We start from the raw sequence: 26,166 nt of genomic DNA, 5'->3' as shown, positions 1-26,166 counted from the left end.
TTATGTGTTTGTTACATTATTTAGGAAAAGAATTGGACCATATGTTTGATGGATAATATTTTCATTAATAAAAAAATACTCCCTCCGTCCAAGTCATTTTGTTCACATTTTGTTTTGGGTACGAAACTTATAAAAAATGAATAAAGCAGTAAAAGAAAAAGAACAAGGTGAATGAAGTGGATAGACACTTATTGATTTTAATGTATAAAAAAAAATAATGCAGTAAAAATGTAGTGTGAAAACAGAAGAAAAGTGAGGAAGTGATGGACTCATCGACTACGTTTCATAAATTTTGAAATATAAATAATTGGATGGGAAAAAAAATGACGTAAGACAGAACGAGTTAGGAAGAGAAATCCGAGCAAGTGTAGGAGAAGGGCAGCAGCAAGGATGTGACGAAGTGCGTGTAATTACTGCATCGGAACTTTACTAATAAATTTGTCGGGTTCCTGATTATGAAGTCGAGGCAAGTCAATTCTATCTCCGAATTTACTTAAACACTCTGTATAAATTGCAAATAACGCGTGACATCCTATTCTACTCGCTGTTTATTTTTCTCCTTATCTAACTACACCACTTATTTTGCCACTGCTTTCTCCACTCAAACCAAACTAAGAAAAAGCCACTTCTCGTCACCTACAACCAACTTCACCTGCGCCGGTGAACATTCCGGCAATGTGGAAGCTGCTCATATCCTTCCTTTACTTGGCTGCATTTGCTGCTGCTCAAACATCAACTAAAAAACCCAGTCCATGGCAGACTCTCAAAGGTGCAAAAAAGAGCACTTTGTGTTCATGATGTATTTTGGACTTGGCACTCGTAATACTGTACTTCTAAAATCTACATATGCAGTACCACTTTATAGGATTTCTCAATTTTGTGTATTTCCGTCTAACGAGCTTAAAATGCAAATAGACAAACATTTTACGACACTCATGATATTACTCGTAATATTCATGTCATCTATTTGCATTTTAACTAACGTGTTTAATAACACTTTACGGAAGTACACATCCGAGGAAATATTTTAATCATTGATTTTTGAAGTGCCGCAGGAGTGGTGAAGTCCAAAATGTAGGCACTTAGGATTATAAGTAGCAAACTTATATTTAATTTTTTTTATTTATGTTGAATGTTTGCTGCAACTAGCGTATCTGTTTTTTGCTTGCTAAATGTTGTAATATGCTGGTATGTGTTTGTGTGTTTACTCTGTTTGTGAGGTGAGTGGCTTGAAGTATGTGTAAGTTGGACATGTATCTCTTTCTTTATCAGCCTCTAGATTTTGTAAGAATAATGGTGGTACTGTATTCTGGTTCGAGATCGAGACCGCAGGTATAACCTTAGCTTTAGCTCTGATATCATGTTGAGTTTGAGACTTTTTTGTGATCTTTAAGTTTTTAGCAGAAGACTTTGAGTGATTGGATCATGTACCTTTTATAAGACTTGCACACAAGTTTAACTTCGATTGATCAATGCAAATTGAAGGCTGGAAACTAGTATATAACTAACATATCTATATTTCGATTGACTAGTCCAATTGAAAGGTAGTAAGGTAATACATGTATATTTGGATTAAGGACAAAATCAAGTTCTGTCAAAATTTTTTCTATTACTAAGATTTTACAAGTTTTTTCGAGCACACTGCTTAACCTTTTTTTTCCCTTTTGTAGGAGATGCACCTTTGGTGATAGCAAATGGAGGCTTTTCAGGATTATTTCCACATTCTAGTTCTATTGCTTATGCTTTTGCATTACAAACTGGTTTGCCCAACACGATATTGTGGTGTGACGTCCAATTAACAAGTGATGGATACGGTGTCTGCCTTCCAGACCTTTTGCTTAACAATGGTTCCGACACTGGTGATCAATTTCCAAACAAGAAAAAGACCTACCTTATCAATGGTAACCGTACAACTGGATGGTTTTCAGTGGATTTCACCTTAAGCGAACTCTCAAAAGTCTCTTGTAAGTCTGGTCTCTGATAAAGGCCTGTTCGTTCCAACCATTTATGTTAGAATCTTAGAGATTTGTTGGTACAGCGACGAAGGGCATCTTACATACTCCATCTATTCAATACAGTTGGTTGTTCTTGTATTATTTACTTATCCCTTTATATTGAAGATTAATAAGGGTTAGTATAAAACTTAATGCCACAGATATGTTTTCCAATCATAATACATAAATATCATAAAGCTTCAGAGGGTACTTCAATATGTTGTAACTTTTGAATTGTAATTAAAGCAGAGTTAACAAGCCTAGAATCATAGAAACAATAATCTGAGATCAGTTGACTTCACTGCAGTTGGTAGACCATACTAACAAGCTATTCTTTACACTGTGCAGTAATCCAGGGAGTTTATTCACGGACGTTTCAGTTTGATCAAAACCTGTTTCCAGTAATGACTATTCAAGAAGTGGTAAAGCAGGTTAAACCACCAGGATTATGGTTGAATATCCAGGTAACAATAAGTAAATCCTTAGGTTTCGTGGCTATATAGATGACCATTTCTTCAATTGAACTTTTGTATTTCCATTTGCCTTTGCAGCATGCTGCGTTCTTCGACCAACATAAATTAAACATAAGAAGTTTTGTACTTTCTACATCCAGAAGTTCTATTGTGAATTATATTTCATCGCCAGAGGTGAACTTTCTTAAAAGTATCGTGGCAAGACTTAAAGCAACCCCAACAAAGCTTGTCTTTCGGTTTCTTGGGAAGAAAGATATCGAGCCTTCAACCAACCAAACCTATGATTCTCTGTTAAAGAATCTGACATTTATTAAAACATTTGCTTCTGGAATTCTAGTCCCAAAAACTTACATATGGCCTGTTGATCCAAAACTGAATCTGCAGCCATCTACCTCAGTTGTTATTGATGCTCACAAAGAGGGGTTAAAAATATATGCATCGGATTTTGCAAATGATGTACCTCTTGCATATGATTTTAGTTATGATCCTGTAGACGAATATTTAAAATTCATTGACAACGACAACTTCTCCGTGGATGGGGTGCTATCTGACTTCCCAATAACTCCATCAGCAGCTATAGGTATGTCTTATCAACCATAGTTCTTTTTCTCAAAATGGCCATATGCAGAAATTTAACACCTAGGATTTCTTGAACTATGTAATATCTCAATACTCAGAAACCCATGCCGAACCCTCAAACATTTTGTTACCAAGAGAAGAGTAGCATCTCTAATCCAGGCTCAGTAACTTTTGTGTCTATTGACGTGTATTATCAGCATGTGGTTATATCTGTGAAAACTTTTGTAGTGCACTGTAGTGATTATATGATTAAAAATCACTTGAATGTATACTCTGTGAAGTAGCTTGTGATAGATCATCTGGAAGTCATGTGTTCTCTTTTCTCCTTCTAATATTCTTACATATTTGTAAATTCTTTTTAAATAAAAAAATCCGTAATAGTTATGATAGGCTGGAAAATGTATTTCGGATATAGTTGAATAAAGCCTAAGCCAACTCATAACCAGAAATTCATGTGGCTAATAACATTAAGAAGATAGCTTGTGGATTATATATGTGCATATTTCAGTAGGTGAAGTCTAGCAACCCAAAGGTTTAAGGTAAATTATCAATTGCACTATGATCTCCATTGTTTTGTTCATGGAGTAATATAAACATGCTTCACAAATTTTCAATCTGGTCTGCAATCATTTTAACTCTTCCTTATCTATATAATATGCATATTCATATTACAGGGACAGGAGCGCACACATAGAAGTTCCTATGCACAGAAATGCTTTATTTTCTTCCGTTTTGGATGAATGCTTGAGTTACCTATGATATTGTGATATAAACTTCCTTAATGAATTTTTTTCTTTTCCAAATTACGAATTCACTTCAACTTTGAGATTAGACAGGGGAACAGAAAGTACTAATGCTTCTATAAAAATATCTGATGCAGTATATATATAGTTCAATTTTGTTAAAAATTACCATAGTTTTTGCTATTTTAGTACCATAAAATAATGCATCACCCTTAAATGTTCTCATGCCCATTGCATCATTGAACATTATATGTGTTGATGACCTCTAGACATCTGAAACTTACTAGGTTTGCATTACTCAGTCCTTTTGATTGTTACTTTCTTGTGATACTGTAGATTGTTACTCTCACATGGATAAAAATGACTCAAGTCCAGGTATGTCCGTATTATGTCTGCCTTTTGCTGCTCTCCTTGTTTACTTGAAATGGTGCTAAGCAACTGAGCCTAAATCTGATACCCTTTCGTATCAACTAATGATTACATCATGTTGTTTTATTTCATATGGGCTACCCTTGACTCAGCGAAACCTTTGATTATCACTCATGAAGGAGCAAGTGGTGACTACCCAGGTTGCACTGATTTGGCGTATAAAAAAGCAATTACTGATGGTGCTGATATTCTTGACTGTCCAGTTCAGATGACGAAGGATGGACTGCCATTTTGTTTGGGCTCTATAAACCTTATAGATAGAACCAATGCTGTTCAGGCTTACAGTACCCTTACTATGGATATTCCTGAACTTAATGGTGCAGGGATATTTTCCTTTAACCTAACCTGGAAAGAAATTCAAGATCTGAAACGTAAGTTTATATACTCCATCACACTGGATTGGTTTCAAGTCATTTTCGTTTGCCATAAAAGTAAAGTTTCTTTGAATTATAATAATCTCTTATTAATTCCTTAGCTTTAACTGTTAGTCACTTTGTTTGATCTCCTTTCATAATTAAAGAGTAAAGACTTCAATAATTTTCATCACTAAAAGTAGGCTGACCTATAATTTGTGTGTGTGCACATTTCGCATGTCAACACAAGAATCGCGGTGTAATTATGTGCTAAATATATGCATAATAATCTGGTACCTGTACATGTGGTTGCAAAGAGAAAGCTTTGAAGAATAACTGCAGGGTTTACACATTATTAAGATTCTTCTCCCAACAATTAAAATATCTTCCAGCGCAAGCAATATCCATGATATAAAATCTAGCTTGTCTTGTGTTCTTTATATATGAAAATGGTTTCGATAGTTTATCCGTATTCTGATGTTTTAAAAATTATGGCAGCGCAAATATTTAATCCATATGCAGAGGAGAAACTGTACCGGAATCAAAACAACAAGAACAAGGGAAATCTCATGTTGTTGTCCGACTTTTTGGGTTTAGCCTACAATGCAACTTCTATTTCAGGTGTTGTGATTAGCATTGAGGTGAGTTTTATGCTAGATATTCAAACTTTAACAATATTTTTACTCTGTAACATATATAGTTCATAATTAAAAATCGAGAAAATATCTGAATGCAATTATTGTTTCTTTGTGACCTCTTCTTTTTAACAAGGTTAGTTATTAACAACTACATAAGAATACTGTCAGACAAATTGTGTCAAGTAATTGATAATTTTCTATATGTTGATTTAATTTGATGACACAAGCACTGACGGAAAGAATAGGGGAAGAATCAGGTATGCATTAGTTAATGCTGAATATATCATAAACAGGCTTATATGTCATGTGGATTTTGGAGCTCCAGAAGTGAAAGGGCCAAGAAAATTGCACTACACACACACATATATTTATCTAAACATGATTCATAGGTAGTTGAGTGGCTTAAGTGGTTGAGCCACTATGTATCATTATATGTTCTGTAAAATTGTTTCCAGGACTGTATCAGCATCATTCTGCATTTAATCTTTCTCCCTGTTCTTTTGGCTTAATATTTTTCTCCCTTTTTCACTTTATAGCATCTATATGTTACAAGGGAATAGCTTACTATATAAATCAATTTTTAATAGTTGGTATTTTAAAGGTTCCATATTGTGAAACTTGTAAGGTACAGTCAGAATTTGTTGCATTTAGTTTATGATGCATGAGGTTGATCTTTATTTTAAGTAATATTACATATTCTTTCTTACAGGAAGCATCTTTCCTAGCCAAGCAGGGTTTGAGTGTGACAGATGCTGTTCTTGATGCTCTGAGCACAAACGATTATGATAATCAGACGATAAAAAGGGTTATGATTCAATCAACTAACAGTGCAGTGCTTACTAAAATCAAGGAGAAGAAAAACTTTGAATTTGTTTATGAGGTTGATGAAGTAATACGTGATGCACTGAATTCAACGATGTTGGACATCAAGAAATTTGCTGATGCCGTTGTGATCAAGAAGAAGTCTGTCTTCAGCCGAAATAATATTGGATTCCTTATTGGGACTACAGATGTCGTGCCAAAGTTGAAGGCATTTAAGCTACCTGTCTATGTAAAACTCTTCCAGAATGAATTCTTTCCTCAGGCATGGGACTTCTTTTCAGATGCACGAGTGGAGCTAAATTCCTTTGTTGTTGGAGCCGATATTGATGGTGTCATTACTGAATTCCCCAGAACTGCAAATAATTATAGAAGTAAGTTCACTCTTCGTGCTTACATACTTGGTAAACTGTAATCTTTTACTACTTTCATTATTCTTTTCCATCATTGGTGCCATTTAATGTGCATATAGAGAGGTGAATTATACGGGGCAATTACTTTTCTCTGTCTGTCTGCAAATCGACAGCCAGTACAGAAATTCTTGATGCATTTTTCAGATGTTAAACATTAAATTCCTAGCAAATGATCACCTCCTAAAATGAAGAAATTTGAACACCCTTTAGGTTCCTTGTTCTGGATTGCATCTAAATACACAACTAACTGTCCTTGTTCAAAGACTTTTTAATTGTTAGTATTATATGATAGCAGAGATAGCTCTTCTTACTGCTCGGTCTGTTGCATGCTCAATACTCATGCATGTTTGTGATCAACAGGGAACCGATGTTTAGGGTTAGGGACGAATACACCACCTTACATGACTCCAGTAGAACCGGGTAGCCTGTTAACAGTTGTTCTTCCTCAACCACCAGCGCAAGCTCCTAGCCCAGTCTTGTCCGACTCCAACGTGCTCGAGCCCCCATTGCCTTCTGTTGCAGTTGCACCAACTACCGCAAATACCACTACTCCAGCATTGCCTCCAACCAATCCACGTAATGGACAATCTAAACTAGTTTTGAGCGTTCTGGTTGCCAACCTGCCTCTTCTTCTAGCTGCTATTTTATCATTATGAGTACAGGCCAAGGCAGTTGCCCGTTGCCACATTCATTATTTTGCATATATTATTATTTGCAAATATCATTGTATAATATTATGGTTGAAGCTTCATCAAATTACAGATAATTCATTTGGCGCTGCTCATAAGCTTCTGTGTTATTATACTAGGCATTTCGCTTCAGGATCTGTTTAGTACTATAATTTGCATTTTGTGTGTGAAGTACTTGTTTAGCCCATCTTGTGTTACAGTAATTGCAAATTAACATAGATACTTCGGGAGTTTGGGTTGCAATTCCAACCCGTGATATTACTTATCAGTATGAATATTATCGAAAGTTGATACAAGAAAGTTTAACTCCTCCGTCCCATTATTTTTATCACAAAAAATCCGTCTTTTATTCACTCACATAAAATAAATTGATACTTATCACAAATTTATATTTATATTCTTTTCTAAATGTGAACAATAATTTAGGGACAAGCAGAACAGAGAATGAAAATAAGAAAACAATGAGTGGATCAAGGGAGTAAATACATTCTGAAATTTAAAGCTGATTTCCAAACGTACTTCCAACAAAGAAATAAGCCGTTTACTTGTAGGTCAGGAATTTAGGTGCGCGGAACAAAATACTTGTGCAGGTTTACTTGCAAGTCAGGAATTTAGGTGGGCGTGAAGGACAAGTTACAGGGAAGAGCTTGCCCCTCTACCTATGAGAAAAAAACAGTTTCCACCTGGAATTTACCAGACAAAGATATGTGCACTTCTCTCACATTAGACATAATAGACACCTAAGATCAATGGAGACATATAGACACCTCGGATCAATGTTAAATTGCACCACACAGCTGTTTAAAAGTTTAAACCAACTAAAACGCTTCAGCAAAGAGTGCAACAATGGAATATTTATGCAAAATCAAGTCATCACACCTGCCATAATAAGCTGTAGTCCAATAATTGTGAGAAACAACATTTAAATAGACTTCGGGGTGAATATTTCTCAAGGTTCCATACAAAGAAAATTACAAAAAAGAAAGTGACGCAAAAACATTCTCAATCTAACTCCATTTAGGCTGCTGCACCCTTTCCTTTCTTCCTCTGGAGTTTCTTCATGTAGAACTCCAACTCCTTGCCTTCCAAAATGTACCTATTATTATAAGGGTAACCGTCATTAAGAATCTTTAAGATATTCAAATATTGATTTCAGAGTCAATTATCAAAGGCAACTGTTCTGTTTTCCTATCATCCTCAGTATTTCATTAAAATGCAGAAAAGATTTTGGGTGAAAATAACTAGGCATAAAATTAACTAAACCGTCAATAATGTGATAGGCCGGCACAGTCCCCTCAAAAACTCTGGGATAAACCCATGATAAACTCTAAGATAACATAAATGTCAAAAATTCCAGTTCATTATCAAATAATTTTGACACACCGTCTGTCTGTTCCTCCAAAAAAAAAGAAAAAAGAAGCAAGAATGAAATTACATACCCATCAGCGCGACCGCATTGACCGGGTCGTGATGAGATTGCAGCTAATAGACGACCACCTCCAAACTGCTCTTCAATATGGGCGTCAATCTTACGATCCTCTTGGCGACTCTGTATTTTCCTCACGACATGATTGCTCTTTTTTGCCTCCTCGGTAGCAGCCTCGCCCTCCTATCAAGATGTTGTGCATCACATAGCAATGATGTATCAGTAAAATACAGCCAACTTAAACCAACTATCAAAATACATTAGCAAATGCAACACACAGCACCAATACTGAATGAGCATTTTTCAGATATTTAAACCACATACATGGGTATTTAAACATAAAAAATTATAAACATGATCTAATTAAATTAGCAGTGCTTATCACCCGGAATAATAGTTTACACTAAATATCCATGCAATTGATGTACATAACTTTCACTTGCCACTTGACTGTTGTAAAATAGTAATTTTTTAATAAGAAATTAACAGCTGGTACCCAGTGTGATATCAATACAATACTAAAAACACTATCATACTTGCCTGATACATATGTACTTACTGTACTATCAATGTGGACTAGACATGATTAGTTAATTTAAACATATATTGTGCAACTATATAACACGAAATGCACCTCAACAATTAACATACAGTTAAGCCCAGTAACTTATGATTCCTTAGTGCACAATGGTTTGTGATAATAAAGAATTAACATACCTAATTACCTATGCTATCTGGCCTTCTATTGAAGGGTACAAAGATACATGTCCAAGGGAATATTTAAAAGCAAGCAACAAATGAGTTGGCCACAATACTGTAACAAGTGGAAAGATCCCATACCTCTCCTTCTTTCTTAGCAGCAGATTTCTTCTTGCGGCCAATTTCAACACCATAGTGCTGAAGATACCATTGCTTAAACGGTGCAGCATCAACCTGAACAATGGCACTCTTCACCAAAGTTTGTGTCCTGACCAGCTCATTGTTGGATGCATTATAAACAACATCCAGAATCCTAGTCTTGCGGGTGACAGCCTCACTACCCCAAGAGTAATTTCCAGTGTCCAACCTCAAAGCACGCCACTTGACATTCCCACCTCGAACACGTACCCTCCTAACAGTCTTGTTGCTCGACAACTTAGTGTTGGCAGGCTGCCTTCCCAACTCATACCTGGTAATCAAAAACAATGCTAAAGTCAGCCTTCAAAGCTATAAATCTGAGAACTCTATTACCTAGAAAACAGATCACCGAAACACCAATTCAGCATATAATCAGAACCTCTATCATCTCGGGAACACTAAACTAACAACCGGTCTTGAATTAAAAGTAAGCTCCAACATACAGGTTCGTCTCACATAATAGTCCTAATTCTAAAATCCATCAAACATCTTTTGTATAAAAAACTTTATGGCGATTAGTAATGCATATCGATTAAAAGTCTAATTTAAAAACGAAGCATAAAATATTCAAGCACAGACATATAGATATCACAGATAAGAGGGAAGAGAGAGAGAGAGAGAGAGAGAGAGAGAGAGAGAGAGAGAGAGAGAGGACGGAGAGTGAGAGATGGAGGGAGGGGGGGAGAGAGAGAGAGAAAGAGAGAGAGAGAGAGAGAGAGAGAGAGAGGGAGAGGGAGAGAGGGAGGGAGAGAGGTTACTTTCTCTTCTTCCTCCAGGCCTTCTTCTTGCCACCAGTGGCACGCCTCTTGTGCATGGAATCACGAGAAATACCTGGTTAATCACCATTAAACAACCACCAACATTCATCATCATATTCAACTTATAAAAAAACATATTGAATAACAAACAGATAATGAGAGTGATTCGATCATTTGAGAATAATAAACATACCCATGTTTGCGAAGCTTTGATTACAAGCTCGAGCTGCTGCTGCGGCGGGATAAAACAAATGAGAGGGTTCACAAAGAGCTGCCTCTCCCCTCCTTTTACACTCCTCCTAAACCCTACTTCAATTGGGCCTTCTTTTAATCGCCCAACGCCAGGCCCAATTACAATATCCGCCGTGGTCTATTTTATATTTTCTTAATTTATTTTAATATTTACCCAATTAATCTAAAGAAGAAATTTTAAAGCCGGTTTCATTTTTTGTTGTTTGTTCTCAAATTACACTTACTCCTCTATCTAATTCCTTTTATATAAAAAAACTAACACAACATCTTAATATTTTTTTGTTGTAGTAAGCTAATGATTACATTATTTAAGCAAAATGAAATCTCAAGGTAGCCTCTGAATTTTCATAATATTCATCAATTCATGAACATAATATAAATTATATAGTTAATTTGCTCAAAAACAAAAGAAATTTAATTGAATTGAACATTAAACTTGAAAAACCACCAGTCTTTGTGAACTTTGTTGACAACTATATTCCTTCTTTTATATTTATTCTCGTGTGAATTTTTTTTTCATATACAATATACAATAGTATTGTTTACAACTATATTCCTTCTTTTGTGAAATTTTTTCATATACCATGGTATTGTTTACAACTATAATCTACTGGTTCTGATTTTTCTTTAAAAGTTATACATTGTGAAATAATTATAATTTTTAAATGGTATCTACAAACCAGAAAACCGAAGAAAACATAATATTCATTATTACAGTGGTATCTACTAACAAAAATTATAATTGAACCAAAAAACTGAAGACAGCATGATATTCCAAAAGGCTTGTCGTTGTAATTCAAAAGGTTCAGCTAAACAATTTCCATCTCAAGGAAACTGCTAGAGTACTAGTTCAGCATTGATTAAGATGAAACTCCAACATCACGTTTGCTGAGGGATTTTACAAAGAAAGAAAACGACTCCTTTAGCTCATTTGGCAGCGGAATTGACAAAGGAGGGAGTGGACCATAATGACTAGTTTTGGTCCTTCGTGGAGATGCAAGAGCCAACGCTGGTTGCTGCTTGTTCAGGCCTTCAATAATGAAGGAAAATGCTCCAAAGGTCAGGCAACCCTGGAGAAGAGCCTGTGGCGCACCTGTAACATAAACCATACAATTTTTATAGAATCTTTAGAGACCTCAAAGGTACTAACAAGTATTATGTACATAATATAGAATATAGCAAAAATAATGTGATTGTAGACATGAAAAACTGTATAGTTTTTCCTTCAAGGCAAAAGAAGATTGTACTTTATGAATACAAATTCTACCAGGAGAAGTCGGAAAATAGATAAGAAAAAACACTCCGCCCAAACCCCTCTCCAAAAATCAAAACAAAAATGGATTAACATCTCTCGTAGTCGTAGGCAACCATCAGTAAATCACTGACACTGTGCTATTTGTGTTTGTGTTCAGGTTTAAGTAACACGCATTTGGAAAATTTAGAACTGAACAAAGCAACTAAACAATCAATAAATTTAGTAAACTTGGTCAGCTTATTTCTGTGAAATAAAAAGTTAAAGCGCATCCCAAAGACCCAAACACCATAAAGCAAAAACCGAGAAGGATGCATGTAATATTCGTAGTTTTTTAATATTTAATTGTTATGTATATATATGTATTGTATAAATTTTTGAAAAAGTATTTTATTATGCAATATTTTATTAGTATTTTATGATACAAGTATTTTATTATGCAAACTTTTACTAATATTTTAAATTGCAAGATTTTATTTTGTATGAAAGATATTATTAGTATTTGTTTGTGTAAGATTTAAAAGTATGTTGTTAATAAGATTTTATTAATGCTTGGTTTATAAGGTTCTATTAATATTTATGTGATTATAGTTTTAAATTTAATATGTAAGGTTTATCTTTGTTATAATCAGTACTGTTAGTTAAGATATCTTTTACGTAACAAATAGATTATACCTAAAAGGCTTATATATACGATAACTTTGTAAATGTTCTAAACATAAAAGGTACGCTCTCTTTTATCATATTGTTATTCTCCTGTGCTTTTCTTTATTAATTATACTATTTAAGATGTTAGGTAAAAATAGGTTATGCATAGTATGTTTTGAAACCCTCAAGTCATTTCCTCTGTTATTGTGATTGTATAGTTCTTAATGTATACTGTATCTTATACTATTATGTGAATAAATGTTACTTATATTTTTGAAAATAAGTGTTCTGTAACAGGAAAAAGATTTTCTTCAAATCTGTATTTTATTATATTTAATTTATTATAGTTTTCTATGACTTTACAAATTATATATGTTACTAGGGCGTGCATGGCACAATTTATGATACCTTAGTAAGGGGCGCATTATTAACACTTATGAACCTATAATACCGTGCCACCAGGTATTAGTGGCCTAGCGAACTGTGGAATTTACTTTATGAAATAATGGTTTATGATTCTTGGTTATGAAATTGTGAACTATAAAAAGTTTTAAAAAAATTTGGTCTGTTGGTCGAATTTGTTTTCTTACTGGACTGTGTAGCTCACGACTTACAAATTTCAGGTTAATATTATTGACACGGCTTTGGAGTTCGATTTGGTTGGAGTGGGCTAGAGTCTAATAATAATGATTATATTTTATTTTTCAGCCATTTTAGGAGCTGCGTCTACATGAAGGAAATAAGCTTTATGTTTAAGAATTGGGATTTTTTTTTGAGAGATTGATTTATGATATTATGTGACTTTCTTTATATAATTTATGGAATTAGATTTGAATTTCTGCTATTTGATAGAATGATAATAGTCTGAAAAATCGAGTTGTTACAATGCAGATACCTGGAAAACTCATAGCAACACCAGTGCAACATCCTGCTACACCTGCATTAATAACTGCAACAGAAAAAAGATTAGAGGCTGTTTAAATTGCAGCCATGTAAGTCCACACTAAACTCAAATGCATTACCATCATCTTTCCCTCTCAATCTCTTCAACAGGCATGCAACTAAGCTGTGAACTCCAGACAAAATTGCAAATGTCTACCACAAGCAGAAGTAAAAGAAAGAAACATAAATAGATAGCAAGATTCCAATATAACCTATAAGATTTAACTTAAAATAACAACTAACAAGTCAAATTTCTGCGATACGATGTTCGGCAAAGAAAATACTATACCTTGGCAGATTTACCAGCCTCTCCGAATGAACCTTTAAATCCTTTCTTCGTAATCAACCCCGAACCTGACACAACATCATAACTAATGTCCATCACCACCGTACAAAAAAGACATTGCCAAATCAAGTTACACAATCTGATCATTCCCGTTTGTCAGTCCAGTTTCTTACTCCTAGTATAGTATCAATAAAACAGAGTAACTAATGCTTTGTAAATCCACCCATGCTGAACTACCTCGGGAATCTTATTACACAAATGCGAATACAATTGGACATCAATTCACGATTATTTCGCTCAAAACACATACTAGTTTTTTTTATTTTTGTCAGGAAACACATATGAGTTATTCAAATAAATATCACATAATTTTCACAATATAATATAAATCTCATCGATATAATCCAGACTCATCGCATAAAACTAGCAATTGTCAACATTAACATTAGTAATTAAAATATTTAGCCCAAAAATAATAATTAGTTACAACAATTACATATCGAATTGAGATAATTATCTTACCGAATCCAAAAATAGAGCCCATAAAAGCGCCGCCGGCGGCATCACCGGCGGACCTGAAGACGCAAACGAGTGGAGACGTCGACAAATTGTCAACCGCTAAAGTATCCACGCTTAGCTTAGGACTAGAATTAGGGTTAGGATTAGGGTTTGAAGAAGATGTATCCACCTCGGGGTCGGTGTCGGAGATCGGAGAAGCTGCCGGCGGCGAAGAAGCCATCTGTCCGTACTTTATCCCCACAGATGTATATTCACGCAATAAACCCTAAAAACGTTGGAATCTCGAGAAGTGTTTGTGTGAAATCAGATTTTAAACGGCTACGACTTTGTAAAAGGCACTCTTTTGTCCCCTTACCAAACACGACGGAGCTTTTCATATTTTATTTTATGCCCCCAATTTGTATCTTTTGTTCACCATTTTAGATTTAGATGCGTTTTTTCTTTTAATTTAAAGAATTTAGGTTCATAACTTAAATACATTCGATTTGATTGTAAATTAAAAATTGTTACTTCATCAGATATGTATGGTGTCATAAAACAACTATTTACGCAATTTTTAAATCATAGAACAGGGTTATAAGAAATTCCAATTCAACTTATTATTCCCGGCCAATTTTTTTTTTTTGACATATATTAGTTCCGGTCAATTGATTCAATTAACCCTCATAATTTTTTTCAAATCAAGGTTTATGATCATGTATTAAAATTAAAATATTATTTTAAATAAGAACAGTTAGTAGAATTTATGATATGATATATATTTGTCAATAAGTAACTAATACAATAATAACTGTTTCAAAAGGAAAAACACTAATACAATAATGACTTGATATTAAATTATATTTTAATATCAAAACATATCTGATTTTCATTCGGATTAATCTTTTTGATTAAATACCGATTTCAGATCAAATTTAAACCCCTTAGATACGATTTCGGGTCCTATGAGTCTATGACACAGCCCTGATTAAGTGCATTATTTGGTCTAATATTTACAAGAGACTTGACAAAAAAAATAACAGAGGAGCAGAAAAAGTAAGAAATATTATCTGTTTTAAATCAATACAAACTTATTTGTCAACCAAGCAAGAATTTTGAGTCTGTGAAAAATACAAGAATAAGAATACAATACATAGTTGTTGAAAGACAATAGAAAGATGCCTGTAAAAACAAAGAACCAAATGCTTCAGTACTGAGATGTTTGTATGTTTGCATAGACCAAGAGAGATGTTTGTACGTTGGCATAGACCCAAGGAGGGTGTGATGCAAACCATATTGCGGGGGCCTGGAGGAGAGTACTTCTATGTCAACCACAATTTATTGACAGACTAAAGAATCTTTAGACACTTAATACTGATCTTGATATATAGCTCCGAATTCGGCTCTCCATGCCTGATCATCATCATGCGTTGTCGAGGTAATGTCATCGTTGTGTGCTACATCAGATTCTTCTCTGAAAAGTGGTCGTAATGCAGCTTCAGGCAATCTGCTCTCAGCAAGGTATTGTTTCATGGTGATCATTTCCATCTTGTGTTTTCTCTTCAGTTTTTCTACTTGCTTCTTCAATTTATCATTCTCTTCATCCACTTTCGTGAAATTTTCCTACAAAGAATTTAAAATGAATTAATTATTTCAGGGAAGTAATAAGAAGGAAATGAAATGCAGGCATATACATTCGACATCCAAGTGAGATTATAGATGCATAAAGATGATGACTCGCTTTAATCCCTTTCATCTAAAAGATAATGCATAAAGATGGTCCTTTTGAGGAAGCAGGGAAACAGAAGACCCGTGACAGAGAACCATGAATAGATCAAATGTGTCTGCTGGTCATTGTTTTATGCATGTCTAGAATTTGGATTTTGCAAGGAACAAAAAAGATACATATCTATGTTTCAACTTTAGTGGGATAAAGTCATAAAGATGCTGTATGAAACTCAGGTGTTTGTTTCTATTCTTTACATGCACAGAAAGATTGACATGAAACAAACCCAAACCTACTTCATACCAAGTTATTACTCTATATTTAGCACCCAGCATAATCATAACAAGAAATTTGGTTATTACCTCTGCAACTGAAGCAGCCTCCTCAGCTTCTCTCAGCCTGACAAGAAGTTCTCCTGCAGCATGAACTGCTTCTGCAGTGTCTCTGAGCTGAATCTTAAGACTTCTGTTCTCCTTCCTTAACAAATCCCTTTCCCTGTCCCTCTCCACTCGCAAGACTGAAAGCTCGGAAGCAAGGGACTTCGCAAAACGTGACTTACCTTTACCTCCTGCTTTTGCAGCTGCTCTATTCACCTCTGCCACTCCTTCCATGATAGACCGGTGTTTGCTAACCAAGTCCATGTACTTCTCTTGTAGTTCAGCATAATGCTCAATCATTCTAGCATGCCCGAGTACGGATCTTTTGAGTACATCATCCAACTCCTCAGTACACTTCTTCTCTAATCTTAACTCCATCTCAGCCTTCTCTGCACGTTGACGGATTGACTCGAGATCAATTCTCAAATCATCAGTCAAGGAAATCCAGTCACTCTCCATCTCCATCCATCTTTGTCTTTCATTTTCAAGTTCTTCCTCGCTATTACCTAGAGAAGAATATGCACCACTCTTTCTCATCTGGATTGATTGCAATAATAAAGACGATGATCTTAATCTTGCAGTAGATTTCCGTAAAGATGCATCACTGTCTGACTGGGACTTGCTTCTTAAGCTTTCAATTTCTTTAAGAAGTGTTTCCTTCTCATCTTTATCAAAGGATATAATGGAATCATGGTCACACTGCTCATTGGTTACTCCTGTTTCTTGGTTTCCACAACTGATCTGCTTTAACAGCTGCTGAAATAACAGATTGCATATAAATAAGTTATAAGTTAAATATTTAGGTTGCACGTACGATACTGTACAACAGAGAATGAATGCATGAGAACTAGGCAAATGCAGAAAAACACTAACCTTGCTTTCATCATAAGGCAACTGTTCAGGTTGGAGCTCTTGAATGGGTACTATTTCATTCTTCAGGACCTCAAGAGGAAGAGCATTACCGTGTTCAATGCTCTTATTAGTTTGTATCTGATTTTTTGATTGCTCTACCTGCGAGTATTTTATTTTAGACAAATGACATCTGGGATTAGTGCATACTGAGCCAAATAAAGATATAAATATAATACCAGGAGCTTCAACTGCTCAATTTCAGCTTTTTGCTGCTCGCACAAGGTCTCAAGCTCCTTCTCTCTTTTAGTGGCATCTGCTAGTTTTATGTCTGTAGCCTGATAGAGGAAAAAATATATACAACTTAAATACAATGATAGGCACAAACAAAGACAAAAGATGTGAAAAGCTCAATTTAAACAGTTTAAGCAAACCGCACCATAGACGTTTGATCTTCCAATTCATTTGACCTTGAAAGAGATGTGTTCGAGCTATTTTGGACATCACCGGTGGCACTGGTTAATATTTCATTGCATGCAGAACACAAGAAACGGGTTGAGGATCTGTCAGAAGATTGTCTCTCTTCGGCCAAGGTATGAACAGGAGAATTGGCCTTGTCAATTGTTTGACAAGATTTCAGTGCAAAATGCTCAAATGAAAATTCAACCGAGTCTTTCATTGATACGGAGTTTCTCTGGTGTAAATCCATAATCTGCACCCCTCTCTTGAGGCTAGCAGCCAAGGATTCGGTTGTGCCTGGAATTATTTTACTAGATCTCAAAGAATAGCGGAGGATATCAGTTCCTATGCGTGACTGCCTCAAAACATCTGATGTGAACTTGGAACTGTCAGACAGATTTTCCTGACCCGCCAGATGACTTGAGGAGAGCATGACGCTTCTTCTTGGCGCATTTCCAATTTTAGGTGAATCTGAAGGTGCAGGTTCTTCAAGAACAGCAGACTGGGACTGGCGACAGGCATTAATAGAAATGCTATTTCTAGAAGCAATACTCTCACGTCCATCACACGATATAAAGCTGTTTTCACATGTAAGTGATGTCTGGAATTCATCCGAACTGTTTTCCTCTTTTTCACTGTCATCAGAACAGCTTATATACTGTTCACTAGTCAAATCTTCAATTGAGTTCTGCAAATTATCAAGCTGTAGACTGAGTTTTCTAATATCATCCGCATCAATGTGAACTTCCTTTTCAGAATCATCTTCTATGCGAGGAAGAATCAATGAGCGGTTAATGCTAACTCTTAATTGATTTAAGCTTTCCCGGGCACTGTGTCCTCCAAACTTTCCGTAGTTACAGTCATTTGACTTGGTTTTTATGAGCTCTTCCTGAAACCAACAGACAAAATCATATATTGTTACAACTTCGGAAATTCTCAAAAGCGGTTCTTAGTAGGGATCTATTACCTTCAGCTGGCGGATCTGATCAGTTAGACCATTAACATCATCCTCAGTTATTTCATTTATCACTGGATGATTTGAAATAGATTTAGCCCTCACTCCAAATCTGAGTGTGCTTACTGTTTCAGTACTGCACCTGCAGTTACATACAAACATCTACTTTTAAGATGAGTCCAAGAAAAGAGAGTCGATCAAGAATGCAAGTATAAGAATGGGCTTTATCATATATTGTCGGAACCCATATAAATTGATTTCAGCATCATTGTAGATTATAATGTGGTATCAGCATCATAGACACATTTTACTATTTCCGTAATGCCTTGCAACTTGAGTACAGAATTAAACTATTATAGCCCTGTAAGTATTAAAAGTATTCTAAGCACCAAACTCAAGAAATACGCAATTTTCCTTTTTTATGAAGATCTGCATTAGAGCGACCATTGTATATACTGCAAAAGATAAAGCATTTACTTGTTATCTGGGGAAATGGCACAAATAATGCTGAGTTTGGCATTGCCTCCGAGTGACTCCCTCAGAATATGCGTTAAACAAGAACTTTCATATGGAATGGATTCAGTTTTGCTGGACTGAGTTGATTCAGCAAGAATGTTTACCAAGTGCCTGTAAAATCAAGAAATTAGAATTTGTGAAGCCATGGAATGTATTATGCTGGTTAATTATAGTTGTGCACGGAAAAAAAAAAAACCTAGCAGGAGAATAGAAACTTCCTGAACTTTATACTAATCTTGACATTGTTTACTATCAAGCCATTACCAATTCCGTTCAATTTTATTTTTAATGGGTAATATTCACAGTACGTAATCTTTAAGAACAATATCGTTGGGTCCGAGTCTGATGAATATAGATTCACAAAACATGAAAAAAATGAAGAAAAAACAAAAATATCTATAAAATTCCCATAGATTATGTTGGGAACATGTAATACATTTTGATATGACATAAATCGAGTTATCATTTCAAATTCTCAACTTGATAATATCTTTGAATGTCATGGAAAATGGGGAAAGTTAAGAAAAGAAACAGTATAATGGTAATCCAGACCAAAGAATGTTAAAGTTGTTTAAATGCTCAATAAACAAGTAAATATAATTATAAAAAAAGAGCATCAAGAAAGCACCGACTAAATAGGATTCAAAAGAAACACAGAAGCTGCCTTAAAGTAACCGAGTAAATATTGCTTGTTTTCATTTGAAAAACAACAATAGGAAAATAAGGGATATGTATCTGTAAGATCAAGGTATCATACCCTAGCTGTGATATAGACTTCTTTACATATTTCCCTTCCTTTATACACTGTTTACCAGCATCATCAAGTGTAGTTCTTTCCAAACCAGCAAGATCAACAAGAGTGATTCTGCTTGTTTTTGTACTGCTGAAGCACTTTGATGCAGTATTCTGGAAAACAATCATAAAAGTGAATTACAACGATGTAACGAGATTAAAGAAGATAACAAGCAGGGGAAAACTTGCATATTCATGAGCCAATGTGATATTCAGGGTTTAATAAGATTTTCAGCATCAATTGTGGGGTTTAAAAATATAACTACGGAAAAATGATCATTACTTGAGACATGGAACCAGCTTTGTGTGTAATTTGTTTAAATTGAATATAACACCAGTTATGTGCAGAGAGAGCACTTACATTAAGAGTAGTGTTGCAGTTTCTATATATGTGCTATAGCATAAAGAGTCAAATATAATTTCCATTTTCCCAAAAAGAAATTATCATATATTACCTTGCACCAGGACTCAACGATGCAAGTAAACACAACATGGGATCTTGAACTCTTTGAATTTATGCTCGTTGCTCCAACCTTTCTACTTGAGAGCCCCTGCATCACATTAAAAATTTATTGACAAAAGCTTTGCAATGTGTTGAAAGAAAAAAAAATCACATTTGCAGCTCATTATGCTCAACGGTTATCTAAAATTGAGAATATGTTTTGCACCTTAATCATAATCTGGGTTACATCCTCATAGCTTCCAACATATTCCTCAGTCAAATTTTCAACATAAAATCCAGTTTTGGTGTCATCTTTTATCTGCAAGAGGCAAAGAGCTCACCCACTTAAGTACATATAAGAAGCAAAACAAGGAAACCAAAGAACTAAACAAGTACACAGTACACATTCAGTAACTTGCTACCTTTAGGTTTCTCTGAGTTGGATCAAGTAAATCCCCGATCTGGTCATTGTATATCTAAAAACAATATATTAAGCAGGTCATAAACATGAGAATATATATCCAACCACAGATACTCAAATAGTTATGGATAATTAGGGTACATACCTCAAGGAATGAGCAACGACATTGATAATTTATCTGTTTGTCTTCTGAAATCTCTTTCTCCTGAAGGCAATTGAAGATCAAGAAGCACCATTAGTATACGCGGTGGTGTTTTTCACTTCAAGCTACAATTCTATACTGACTAAGGGAAGGAAATGAACCTACTCTTTGAATTTCTGAAAACAACATCTGAAATATACGTGGAGCAACACCCTGCTGACCATTAGCCATGTTCGTCTCAAGCATTGCACTTGGGGGACCCCACATCGTGTAACTCTTGCCACTTCCAGTCTTGTGAAACACAGTCAAAGCTAGCGCTTCAGTACATGACAGAAATGAATTTTGTACACATACTGTTACTAACTACATATCAGAGTTGTTCTCTACCTGTCCATAGGCCAAAAGGGATGTATTGTAACCAGCTAAGGTGTTCTTAACCAGAGGGACTCCAACCAGCTCAAAAACATCCTCCTGGAGATATGTAGAAAAATGCTTATAAGTATGCAGAACTTGAATTAAATTTGCTAACTTTACCAGGTAGCTTTATATTACGATTAGACAAGCTTGTATGTCTAAATGATATTGCTGGGATAGGGTCAATCACTACTGACACGACCAGTTACAATTGTATGTGGGAGCAGGACTAACATTAATTTGAGACAAAACAGTCATCGAAAAAATAAAATCTTGTCACAAATATTACAGCTTTTAAAATTGTAAATTCTAACACAAAACACAATATAATTCTTGCACACGTTTGAGATCAACCTATCATACATAAAACAAAATTTAAAAAAAACAGAGAGAACTGTTTAATGGGAGTAACAATTATCAAACCTGTTTCGATTTTGAATTGAGAACTGAATCAAACTTAAACTTCCTTTCCTCAACCAAGATTGAATCGTCGGAAATATTTCTCACCGAGAAATCTCCTAGCCCTTCTTTACTATTAGCAGCTCTGATTCTCACCACAACCTATTCAAACACATCATAATTAAGTAAACCAAAATCACCAATTATAACTCTAGACAATTAATTATACTTATCCAATTCAATTATTCAAGTACTCTTTGTCTTTTTTATAATTGATACGATGTACACAATTAACACACAAATCTATGAATCATACAAAATTTATACCTTAACAGATGGATCTGAGGCCACAGCAACTGGATCGGATTCGACAACTCGGTCTCGCAAATTCTGAACCTTTATCGGAGACTTCTTAATTGCCTGAGGCAGCGTGGAGGACTGGATGTTCGGATCGGAGAGCGGAGGGATGTTTTCAGAGTTAAAACTCGATTTGTTGCTCGTTTTGCGCTTATTCGAGAGCGATTTAGGAAGGAGATTACGAATAGAGGAGGCTGAGAGAGTTCCCATGAATCTTTTATCTGACATATCTGAGTTCATGAGATTAGTTTAGAGCGAGAGAGATTGGGAGAGATTAGGGTTTCGAGAGAGAGAGAGATGGGGAATGTTTTTCAATTTGAATTGTAGGAGAGAGGGAATAGGAGAGAGGAGCTGATCTACTTCTAAATTGGGATGACCGTTGGGAAATATAACAGTGGGGCATTTGAATACGACAGCTCACTTCAATTTGAATTCTTTCTAAATAAAACTTTTTTTGTTTATTGTATTTGTCTACTCCGATCTAAATACTCTGGAGATCTAAATACTGTGGAGTTATTCTTATCGATTAATTTTTCAAAAAAATATTTATAAATTATATTTTGATTTGATTAAAAATTTGATCTATATAAGAAATTTGTAAAAATTGTTTAAGATTTGAAAATTTTATTGAAATTTATTTTTGTAGATGGTTCAATTGAAAATATCATTATTAAATATAGTTTAATTTGTATTGGAAAACAGATGCAGCGAGATTTGATAGTCATTTAATCGTTTCACGAACTTTTTTTTTATAGAAAGTTATCTAATTTTGATTTATTTTTTTACCTGGAAATAGAGGATAAATGGAGTTGGTCAATGATAAGTTGCCAAAAATTGGAAATGGAGGATAAGAAAATAACATGGGCCGATTTTCATGCAAGTGGGCCGTACAGGAAATCCTAGTCCATACTCAAACGAGCTTGATTTTTTAATGACGGGCTTAGAATAATCTAGAGCAGTTTGCAGGAGAAAGGTGCTCAAGTGATACTTTTTTTGTTTTTCCTGTAAGTGTGTGTTTTCAGAAATCGGGTCATTTTAGAAATTTACTTTTCGTTTATTTATAATCATCAAAGTGTTATAGAAATCGAAAATTGACCTATTCGATTAAGTTATCGATTTGAGATTAATCAAAAATCAGATATTAATCGGAGTGAAAATCATATATATTTTAATATTAAAATATTATTTAATATTTAAATATTATTATATTAGTTATTTTAAAAATATATATATATTTACTATATCAAAAGTTCTTTAATTGTTCATAATTAAAGTAATATAGTATTTTAATTTTAATAAAATATTATATGTACTTTGATTGAGAAAAAATTATAAAGATTAATCGTATTTCAAAAATCGAATTTGTTGGCAATATTATTGGGGATTAATTGGTTAAATTGGGGATTTTCAGAATACCGATATGATCGATATATTCTGATTCCTTAAACAAATTAAATATATATTTTAAAATCTTGAAAGTAAGTTATCCGGAATTTTGAACAGGAAAAAGAAACATTAACACAGACGCGTCAACTTTAATTTTAGCAAAGTTCTTGATATTGAATATATTTATTGAACCTCTGGACAATCGTATAAATAACCTTCAACAATCATCGATCATCAATCAATCATCAATATGCTTAGCGAAGAGCGTGTAGGTGGCGCCTCTCACATCGCTACGTTCTATTTTTCTAATTTTCTGAAATTTTTGGATGAAAAATATCAAAAATTAAAAATATTTTTTTTAGTTTTGGGTATATTAGAAGCAAATTCTAGAATCTTATTTTGTTTCAGATTATTTATGGAATATATTAGTTTGAAAGTTTTAATCTGATTTTGTTTCAGATTATTTAATTATGGGAAAGAGTAGCACAAACTACCTTTCTTAGTTTCGGGTATATTAGAAGCAAGTTTCAGAATCTGATTTTGGGCGTGTATGTGGCGCCTCTCACATCGCTACGTTCTATTTTTCTAATTTTCTGGAATTTTTAGATGAAAAATATCAAAAATTAAAAATACCTTTTTTGGTTTTGGGTATATTAGAAGCAAGTTTTAGAATCTGATTTTGTTTCAGATTATTTATGAAATACAGTAGTTTGAAAGTTTTAATCTAATTTTCTTTCAGATTATTTATTTATGGGAAAGAGTAGCACGAACTACCTTTTTTAGTTTCGGGTATATTGGAAGCAAGTTTCAGAATCTGATTTTGTTTCAGATTATTTAAGGAATACAGTAGTTTGAAAGTTTTAATATGATTTTGTTTCAGATTATTTAATTATGGGAAAGAGTACCACTTGCCTATATAGATTGTAGGGTTTTGGATAATCTAAACAACCTCCTCTCTCTCAATACCACAACTCTACCTCTCTCTGGCGATAGTTCTATTGTTCGATTTCTAACTCAGTGCTGCCACTCTTCTACAACAATGAGTGAAGGCTAATTATATAGAATTAAAAAAAAAAATGTTGCAAGCAAAGGTAGTTATAGATCGCTATGTGGGAGTCAACAAATTGAAACAGGGGAAAAGAATATGTATATTTGTTGGTTATTCTTTTATAACATTTGTTTTGTTCATTGTAATTCGTACATGTTTATTGTTGTTAATTTTTTTATGATTTACTTTGTTGTTTGTTAATTTGTTTGTATATGATTTGATTTTTATATGTTTGTTGCTGTTAATTTGTTGTTGTTATTATTTTTATAATTTTTAGAATTTTTGGTTGAAAAATATCAAAAATTAAAATTACCTTTTTAGTTTCGAATATATTAGAAGCATAATTTTTATAGACAGTTGCAACGCGCTTCTCAACTAGTGTAGATTTAAAAAAACAATCAGACCTAATAGAAAAGATAGAAATCCTACGATCAATTTTATTAATAAATTAAACTTTGTCTTTCATTGGTCCATCTAACAAATTCATCCCTTTTTAGCCATTGATACATATTAATTAATAGAATCATTATACACGCATGAAATCCATTAACATATAAAAAAAGTCGATAATAATATGACAAATCACTATTTCAAAAATCTAACCTTTTTTCGAGACTTTTAACATTATTTTATTGAAATTCTTTTTTGACAAGAATGTTGCTCACTATATAATATATATCCCCGATTCAAGGCAAAGTAGGGGTGAGTTTCTGGTCGGTTCGGTCCAAAATCAGATCGAATTGAACAAAACCGAGAGCCGAAATTTAATCTTTTTTTCCGGTCCGAATTGAATCAATCATGTTCAGTCCATCCAGCCCAAAAGAACCGAAAATATTTTAAAAATGAGAATTTATATTATAAATAAAGATAAAATTTATGATTAATTTTTAAAAAATAATATTAGTTAATAACCACCACTTCACCAACTAAAGATGTAATTAAATTTGAACTGTTCGATTTATTCTGTCCAAATTAAAATATTTTTTACCTACAAAATCGAACCGAATCTTATTTCGATTTCGAGCATATTGAATTTTTAAAAATTTAGGACCGAATTTACACCCCAGGCCGAAGTGGCGTCCGGTGGCAGCGCACGAGGAATATGTAACTTTCGATTGAAGCCTTAATTTTCAACGTTCTGCACTCACTGACATAACAATTCTTAATTCTTCCAGAAGATAACAGCTGCTAGTATTTTCTACTCTTAAATTAAATATGTACTCTTATCTTGCTTCGTGATCAATCTCAAAGTTGTTTCCCAGATCACTTAAAAACACCGTTAAATTTCATATACACTAAAAAAACAAAGTTGATTAGACAAATGACATCGAGAATGTCAAATTATTGTTACACTGTCGGCGCATACATTTGACATGTTTGGAGGAAAGGGTAACAACAATAAAAAGAAAATAAACTCGAATCTTTAATCAATCTGTCCAAGATAACAGCTACAGTAGTAGTATATTTTTTAGGCTAATCGTCAATTTTGGTGGAAGAGACGTAAATTATTAATTTAACTACAAAATTATGGCCTACCACTTAATTTAATATTATTAAGCTAACATCTCAGTCCATAAGTCTTTTCTGTGCTCCACACAAATAAGAAGGTAAATTTCTTTGATTTTTCTTTTTCTTTTTTGCTATTGTCGTCTCAGATAGACTTTAAATTGAAAAGACACCATGTGATATGACTTTTTGAAAAACAAAGATACAGTGTTCAGCTTTTAAGGAGTTTTAAATTTTTAATCGCTTTTGTTCCCATTAAAAATTCTCATCAAAGTAAAGCTAATTGAT

The 26,166-nt window shown here is 34.1% G+C and overlaps 4 protein-coding genes across 5 annotated transcripts; 1 reads left to right on the top strand and 3 right to left on the bottom strand.

Moving 5' to 3' along the window:
- The first annotated feature begins 515 nt into the window (after positions 1–515).
- Positions 516–7,262, top strand: LOC108219128 (glycerophosphodiester phosphodiesterase GDPDL3). The gene is made up of 9 exons (XM_017392418.2): positions 516–769; positions 1,671–1,964; positions 2,343–2,458; positions 2,546–3,047; positions 4,126–4,164; positions 4,311–4,589; positions 5,070–5,212; positions 5,919–6,402; positions 6,802–7,262. The coding sequence occupies exons 1-9, from the start codon at positions 676–678 to the stop codon at positions 7,095–7,097; spliced, it is 2,247 nt and encodes a 748-aa protein (XP_017247907.1). The 5' UTR covers positions 516–675; the 3' UTR covers positions 7,098–7,262.
- Positions 7,263–8,036: 774 nt separating this feature from the next.
- On the bottom strand, positions 8,037–10,559 carry LOC108219610 (small ribosomal subunit protein eS8). The gene is made up of 5 exons (XM_017393132.2): positions 10,405–10,559; positions 10,212–10,284; positions 9,397–9,724; positions 8,570–8,739; positions 8,037–8,226 (listed from the first exon to the last, which is right to left on the bottom strand). Exons 1-5 carry the CDS (start codon positions 10,406–10,408, stop codon positions 8,148–8,150), a joined length of 654 nt encoding a protein of 217 aa, XP_017248621.1. The 5' UTR covers positions 10,409–10,559; the 3' UTR covers positions 8,037–8,147.
- A 646-nt stretch (positions 10,560–11,205) lies between these two features.
- On the bottom strand, positions 11,206–14,489 carry LOC108216284 (chloroplastic import inner membrane translocase subunit TIM22-2). The gene is made up of 5 exons (XM_017388999.2): positions 14,114–14,489; positions 13,595–13,659; positions 13,386–13,458; positions 13,259–13,312; positions 11,206–11,556 (listed from the first exon to the last, which is right to left on the bottom strand). The coding sequence occupies exons 1-5, from the start codon at positions 14,328–14,330 to the stop codon at positions 11,324–11,326; spliced, it is 642 nt and encodes a 213-aa protein (XP_017244488.1). The 5' UTR covers positions 14,331–14,489; the 3' UTR covers positions 11,206–11,323.
- A 646-nt stretch (positions 14,490–15,135) lies between these two features.
- On the bottom strand, positions 15,136–22,308 carry LOC108219415 (kinesin-like protein KIN-12F). Of its 2 annotated transcripts, none has more exons than XM_017392860.2 (16): positions 21,909–22,308; positions 21,606–21,743; positions 21,156–21,239; positions 20,934–21,059; positions 20,772–20,831; positions 20,628–20,681; positions 20,432–20,524; positions 20,219–20,314; positions 19,729–19,877; positions 18,933–19,082; positions 18,468–18,597; positions 17,481–18,389; positions 17,281–17,379; positions 17,066–17,203; positions 16,178–16,948; positions 15,136–15,712 (listed from the first exon to the last, which is right to left on the bottom strand). In XM_017392860.2, exons 1-16 carry the CDS (start codon positions 22,176–22,178, stop codon positions 15,458–15,460), a joined length of 3,522 nt encoding a protein of 1,173 aa, XP_017248349.1. In that variant the 5' UTR covers positions 22,179–22,308; the 3' UTR covers positions 15,136–15,457. The 2 variants fall into 2 exon arrangements, with proteins under 2 accessions (XP_017248349.1, XP_017248350.1); XM_017392861.2 differs by having other exon boundaries at positions 16,178–16,945.
- Between the last annotated feature and the right edge of the window lie 3,858 nt (positions 22,309–26,166).

This window comes from Daucus carota, chromosome 4 (genome assembly GCF_001625215.2).
Source record: "Daucus carota subsp. sativus chromosome 4, DH1 v3.0, whole genome shotgun sequence".
Classification (NCBI taxonomy): domain Eukaryota; kingdom Viridiplantae; phylum Streptophyta; class Magnoliopsida; order Apiales; family Apiaceae; genus Daucus; species Daucus carota.
This window is presented reverse-complemented; position numbering and strand designations above follow the sequence as displayed.

Coding starts and splice junctions, on each gene's coding strand:
- LOC108219128 (XM_017392418.2), top strand. CDS start 676: ATGTGGAAGCTGCTCATATCCTTCCTTTACTTGGCTGCATTTGCTGCT. Junction 770..1,670: donor TCCATGGCAGACTCTCAAAG/GTGCAAAAAAGA, acceptor TCCCTTTTGTAG/GAGATGCACCTTTGGTGATA. Junction 5,213..5,918: donor GTGTTGTGATTAGCATTGAG/GTGAGTTTTATG, acceptor TCTTTCTTACAG/GAAGCATCTTTCCTAGCCAA.
- LOC108216284 (XM_017388999.2), bottom strand. CDS start 14,330: ATGGCTTCTTCGCCGCCGGCAGCTTCTCCGATCTCCGACACCGACCCC. Junction 13,660..14,113: donor GGGCTCTATTTTTGGATTCG/GTAAGATAATTA, acceptor ATGTTGTGTCAG/GTTCGGGGTTGATTACGAAG. Junction 13,459..13,594: donor AGGCTGGTAAATCTGCCAAG/GTATAGTATTTT, acceptor TGCTTGTGGTAG/ACATTTGCAATTTTGTCTGG.
- LOC108219415 (XM_017392860.2), bottom strand. CDS start 22,178: ATGAACTCAGATATGTCAGATAAAAGATTCATGGGAACTCTCTCAGCC. Junction 21,240..21,605: donor TCAATTCAAAATCGAAACAG/GTTTGATAATTG, acceptor ACATATCTCCAG/GAGGATGTTTTTGAGCTGGT. Junction 21,060..21,155: donor CCCTTTTGGCCTATGGACAG/GTAGAGAACAAC, acceptor GTGTTTCACAAG/ACTGGAAGTGGCAAGAGTTA.
- LOC108219610 (XM_017393132.2), bottom strand. Junction 8,740..9,396: donor CTGCTAAGAAAGAAGGAGAG/GTATGGGATCTT, acceptor ACATCTTGATAG/GAGGGCGAGGCTGCTACCGA. Junction 8,227..8,569: donor CAATGCGGTCGCGCTGATGG/GTATGTAATTTC, acceptor TTATAATAATAG/GTACATTTTGGAAGGCAAGG.